The sequence below is a fragment of the Dendrobium catenatum genome, unplaced genomic scaffold (genome assembly GCF_001605985.2).
Source record: "Dendrobium catenatum unplaced genomic scaffold, ASM160598v2 fragScaff_scaffold_1634, whole genome shotgun sequence".
NCBI lineage: Eukaryota > Viridiplantae > Streptophyta > Magnoliopsida > Asparagales > Orchidaceae > Dendrobium > Dendrobium catenatum.
Genome location: NW_021320096.1, coordinates 503435 through 510068, shown reverse-complemented (window position 1 = coordinate 510068; position 6634 = coordinate 503435). Strand labels below are relative to the sequence as shown.

At 37.4% G+C, this 6634-nt stretch overlaps 1 protein-coding gene across 1 annotated transcript; it reads right to left on the bottom strand.

Annotated features, from left to right (window-relative positions):
* Positions 1 to 4358: 4358 nt before the first annotated feature.
* Positions 4359 to 6398, bottom strand: LOC110108254 (U-box domain-containing protein 17-like). The gene has a single exon (XM_020838817.1). It carries the CDS (start codon positions 6396 to 6398, stop codon positions 4359 to 4361), a length of 2040 nt encoding a protein of 679 aa, XP_020694476.1.
* Between the last annotated feature and the right edge of the window lie 236 nt (positions 6399 to 6634).

The following is a 6634-nucleotide window of genomic DNA, read 5'->3' as shown; positions in this document are numbered from 1 at the left end:
ATATCTTAATTTTCAATATAAAATATTATTTAAAATTTAGATTTATTTGAATTAATGATTTAAATGAATGAGGATAGAAACATATTCAATTGGCGACATTATGCATCTTTTCAAATATTGTGCACACTTTGTGAATCTTTTTTTATTTGAGTGTAATTTTGTGCCTCTTTTTATTTGCGTAACCAATTGCGATCTTCATATCTATACCACTAGATACTCCAGATTGTTGATAACTTTAAATCAGACTAGATTAGAGTTCATTGTAAATGGAGTCTGTATTTTTCCTTTTATATAGTCTGAGAGAGTGTGATTGTAATCGAGTAATTGTGCATACACATATTGGAGGAGTGTTTAAAATTTGCAAAAAAAATTTAAATTTATCATAGTGTATGAATTAATTTCATACAGGATGATTTGTTTAGTTATAAACTCCTATGAGCAGTTAAATGAATGAAAGCAAAAAAGTTTTTCTAAGTACGGTTCCTATTGTACTAAGTGTCCTTTATATAGATGACATCTAGAATATAAATTAAATGGGTCCCTTTTCATCCCAATAATTTCAAAGGTTTTTTTGAACTGATCGTATTGTATGATACCATATTTTTACAAATGATATCTATAGTACGAATTATATGGGTCCCTTTTCATCCCAGTGAATCCCAAAGTTTTTTTGAACTGATCATACTATATGATGTTTAGTTCATATAGACAATGTCTAAAGTATGAACTTGATGGGTCCCTTTTCATCCCATTGAATGCCAAATTTTGTTGAATGGATTATACTATACGATTTCCTTTTTGTACAGACGACATATAGCATACAAAAATATTATTTCACCACAATTCCAGCCCTTAGATTGCCCTAGGTAAATTTCTTAAGGTCAAGGGCCAGCTAGCATAGGAAATTTGTAAAAAAATTATTGAAGTCTCCAAATGGCCTAAATTTTTATAGGAACTTCCTAAGATCCTATGGCGTATGCTGATTTAATTTCCTATTAATTTGAGGTGATATGGGCATCCAATTTATAGACCCTAAAATTAGTTTGTAGAGCGACATAAAAAAAAATTATTTTCCAAGCTTGTGATAATTAATTTGTGACATCAAAAATGTTGATCTTTATGTGCATAAAAAGGATTAAATCAAAAGATTACATGAAATCTATCAGAACACCAACTTCAACAGCTTATTAATTGTGCACCACATCTTCTTAGTAATTTCAATCACTTCAATTACTAAAGAATTTATTTTCTTCGAGTTATTAATGTATGAAAATGCGAACCCAACAGGTGTCACCAGCTCGTTGTAAGCTTTGTCTCTTGATTCAAATATCGACCACTACTCAACTCCCCTTTAGCTAGATAAAATATATTTTTATCATGTTATATGGTATTAGGAGCATCACTCTTACATAAAACTTCTATAGTATTGACAATTTTTGCAGTGATCTCAAAAATATGCTTTTCATACCAATATACAATAAGAGGATTATGTAGTTTAAGGTGGGATGTAATGGAATAAGGAACAAAAGTGAATGACATGTTAGGATTTATGAATCTTAACTACAATTGATTCACAAATTAATTCAAAGCAAACAACACTAATGCTACATAATGTTTTGTAAAATGCTACATAATGTTTTTTTTTAAATAAATGAAAATCACATGGAATTACACCAAAAACCCTCCAAATAAAATTCATCCAAAAGATATAATAAGTTAATAACCCATCAAGATTTCACTCAGTTAAATAAATTATCAGATGATTCATGATTATGCTCCATAGTTACCAAGAGCAAATAATCTATAGAAAAAGTATTGCTTGTAATGGGCTCACAAACATAGCACTTACAATTCAAATATAAGGAGAACAATCGCATAATACAAAAGAATAACAATAGAACCTACTTTAAATTTTGGTTAAAAAAAAACAATAGAACAATAATATAAAAACAATAGAACAAAAATAAAACGGTAAAACAAAGCACTTATAATTCAAATGAGGACGAAACTCTAAGAAATTAGCTCAAATCGTCGAAATCAGCAATGCGGTCAACCTTGCAACTGAAGCGGTCAGTGTCGGTTATCGAGCACCTGCGAAAAACTTTAGATTTTGGTTGAAAGAAAAAAGATGCAAGCCACAAAACTCATAGGAGAGTAGTCGAACCGTGGTAGCCTGCACTCGACAGAAACTTGCAACGGAAGTTCGCCGCGATGCGAGTTTTGATGGCATGCGAATTTTGTTGCGAATCGAGATGCGAGTTTGGTCGGAAGGTTGAAGGCAACCATGTAGGATATTCGAGCGAGTGAGTTCGGCCGACGATGCTCCCTACGAAGAAGGCTGAAGGAAGGGCTCATAGCAGAGAAGAGAAACGAGAAATATGCATAACCGAAATAAAATTCCTTTGTCTTCACCTTCATGTGGCTGTGCAAGCAATTTGAGTGAGCGAGTGAGGCAGTGAGTCCGGCTCTGAATATATTACTACAATAATGGAGAAATTATTACGTGGGGAGTCTGGACTTAGAGATACATTCAAACATTCACTTAAAATTTTATACGTGGAGTGCACTTTGGTTGACTTTTTTGTGCGTTGTACTTGTGCTTTACCTGCACTTTATCTGCGCTTTAATTGCACTTTGATTGCTTTTGTTGTTCTTTTTTATTGCCCTTTTGCTGCTCTTTTTGTGCGTTTGACATAAAGTTCTACAGACACATTAATATTTAAAGTAAAAAGTAAATCTAATTGAATATCAACATGTCCACTCCATATGTTAATATTTTATTAAAGTCCGAACATACCTCTATGGTCCGAACTCCTCACATAATAATTTCTCACAATAACACAATAATGATCGTAAGAATAATAAAAAGTGTTACCATTATTTTGCCAGATAGTCTGGTTGTTGGATGCTAATTTTTTTGTTATGTTCAATTTCATAATTTTATCTTTTACTTATTTTAATATATGATTTGATAATTAAATTTCTCTATGAAATATTTAAAAATTTATGATTTTTTTCTTAAAAATCCTATTCAGTTCTAATTAAAAAAAAAAATTTGAAAAATATCAATATGTCTCTTTTGCCTTCTCCTTGCTATAAATAAGAAACTCAAAATTTTATTCATGAAATAAGAAGAAAAAACTTAATTCATTTTCCCTAATCACAAAAATAGGTAAAAACTCACAGCAAATAAATTTATCATTATATTTCAGTTCCTTCAATCCAAAAAAAGCATTTAAAAAGTGCAGTTCAGAGTTTAGATGCCTAATGGCCATTTTCCTTCCCCAAAAGCCACAAAGGAAAAAAGAAGAAACTATTGATACTATTAACGCATACAATACAATGTGCTTTGAGAACATTTCTTCATTAACAAATTTGAAAAGTCAAAATTATAAAAATGAGCTGATTTTATATGATAATATGTAGGAGCGAAATGAGATTGCCAAATAGTGCATTAGAAATTAGAACATTAAAATCCGGTTAATAGAAATCGGATTTTAATGATCCGGTTTCTATATAAACTGGATAATTCTTATTTTAACAGTATAAATTTTATAATTTTCCAAAAATAATATATAAATTTTATATTAAATATAATTAAACTGGTTAATTATTTTTTAAAAAAAATTAATTGTTTTTGCTTAATAATATAAATTTTATAATTTAAAAATTAAAATTCGATTTACATAAATTTTAGAATTTAAATTGTATTATAATTTGTTATATGTATATGATTTAAATTTTTTTAAATATTAATTAGAAATTCAGAAAAATAGGTAATCTATTGGACCAATTCACGATTGAACCGGTTGATCCGGGCTGCATTTCTCAGAAATAAATAAAAAATTTTATGACAATAACTTTTTATTACCATACATGTAATGATGATAATTTGTTTTTTCTCCATGAGGCCACAGTTGGAGCAGCTTGTTAAAAAAAATACTTAACAAGTTGGATATTTTTTTCTGATGTATATTCACAGCGGTTAATCTTGAAAACACATATTACTTTTAAATTAGTAATTAACAAAATAAAATAAAATAGTGAGAGCCAAATTCGCTGACTCGACCAGGCCACAGTTGGAGCAGCTTGTTAAAAAAAATACTTAACAAGTTGGATATTTTTTTCTGATGTATATTCACAGCGGTTAATCTTGAAAACACATATTACTTTTAAATTAGTAATTAACAAAATAAAATAAAATAGTGAGAGCCAAATTCGCTGACTCGACCACCACTTCTTAATTTTATTAAGTGTCACAACACCTGCTGAGTACTATTAACAAGGGAGGGATAAAAAGAAAAAAACCTTTCAGGATTCAAATCTTTTACAGTACCCGGCAACCCGCGCGGAAACGGCTACAGCCATTGTCGTCGGCGTCGGGGCGGCGTTACCACCTTTCGCGCCTTCATCCTTGACCTCTTTGTTCCATCAAGCGGCACCGTTGGCACCAACGCCGACACTTCCGACACACCCGCCACCCTCTTCCCCACTACCGTCCCACCTCTCCTCCGTATCTCATGCAAGGCGGCCGTTGCATTTTGCCTCCCCACTGAACTCCCCGTTCTCATCACCCCCGCAAGACCCATAACGGCTTTCTCCTCCCAACCTAGTAACCCTGCCACGATTGAGCGCCGCACGAGAAGCGCTAAAGCCCCCGCTGCCGCCTCGGCCACTATCTCATCCTGAAGCGCACCCACGAGCGCCTCCACTGCGTTTGAATCCACCATCCGCTCCCAACTCTCCGGGTGCATTGACAGGTTGAACAGAGCCATCACAGCATGCTTTTTTCCCGTCGTGCTTCCGTTTCTCAGCATCCAAGCAAGGGCTTCAGCGCCGCCCGCCTCGTCCACGATAAGTTTCTTGCTATCGTGCAAAGTAGAGAGGCTGAAGATCGCTGCCGCCGCGTTTTCTCTTGATTCTGGCGTCAGCCCGCGACGTAAAACAGTTACAATTGAGGTCAAGCAACCCTCTTGGTTTATAATCTTCCGCCTGTTCGTGTCGTGGATTGAGAGATTGAGCAGGGCAGTGACGGCGTTTTCCTGAGCAATTGGGTTCTGGGAATGGAGGAGAAGCGAGAGCTGAGGGATTGCACCTTCTTCTGCAAAAATTATTCTGTTTTCCTTCGCAATTTTGGCGAGCGACCGGATTTCCCCCGCAGCGGTCTTCTTCGAATCCAAATCTCCGGTGGATAAATGCTGTATAAGGATTTGCGTAATAGCGCGGGTGGCCTCAACCGTCGCTTTAGCGGCAACGAGGGTGGTTGCACAGCCACTGCTCCCTTGTACGGAACGACAAGGGACGCTATTCACTGCGCACCAGTGGGAAGTTAAGCTGCGCAAAGCTCGGTTAGGAATGAGGTCGGTGTTGACGAGGCTCTGGCCGGAGTTGGGGCAAGTCTTGTGGCCGCTGGCCATCCACTGAGCTATTGAGCTGCGGTCGTAGGTCTGACCGGTGGAGACTACCACAGGATCCAACATTAGCTCGAGTGAAATCGGGCAGCAGAAATCGCTTGGGACCGATATGGAATTTGGTGCAGGATTGTTCCGGTATTTCTGCTTGCCTTCTACTGTTTCATGTATACCAAAAAGTAGAAATTTGGAATAGCGAGCTACGGCGACGACGCCGGAAAGGGTGGCCCAGTCCGACGCCGTCTCGGCGTAGGACTCGCGATTATTGTAGATTTTATCCTCTAAGAATTTGATCTCAGACTCGAAACCCATGGCGTCCTGAATCCCAACCCGGTCTAAAAATGTGGTTTTTAAGTCAGCCGTATCCGGCTGTCGCTGTTCCTCGAATTCATTTAAAAAGGAGAGGACTTTATTCCGGAGCTCTTCGTCTCTAGAATCGTAGCGTAACACAGCACTCCCAACCTGCTGCTGAAGGAGCTCGATGTGTTCCCTTACGTCGGCAGTAAGGCCGAGCTCGTTCAGGGGAAGAACGTCGAGCAAGGTGGAGATATCATGCCCGAGTTCATGAAACTGGCAGGAGATCATCTGATTGCGGAGGAGCACCCAAAGACGGCTTGATTGAAAGAAGTAATTAAGCAGAAACCTAGCGCGGTGGACGATGACGTAAAATTCCTTTAAGCACAGATTTGCTAAGGGCGGGAGCGTTTGACGGGACTCGAGGAGGAATTCGAAAAGTGTGAGAAGGATTTGAATCCGCCGAAGTAGGGAACGGGCGTTCTGGCGCTGGTGCCGCGGCCACCAGCCGCGGTTTGAATAGGTAGAGACAAGGTCGCTGCCGACGGCGATGATCTGGTGGAGGAGAGAGGCTTGGGAGAGGCCTGAGGGTGCAGAGAACACCTCCGCCTGCTGCGGCTTCCGCGTCACACAGTCTAATGCGGCTGGCATAACTGGCGTTGATATCTGATCCAAATCCGGAGTTGAGCACATTCTCAACCCACAGCGTAGCCCTCTTATAAACAAAAAATGTTTAGGAAGAGAGCAAAAATTATAGTAGGTTCCTTTGTATTATTGTGCTTGGACTATAGGTAGGCATTGATGAAGGAGCCGCATATGTATTTTCCTAACAGTATAATACGATAATAAGTTAAATTAAAAACTTTTTTAATTAAAAACGTATTTATTCACGTAATGATTATCATATAATTATTTTGTCGTATACTGTG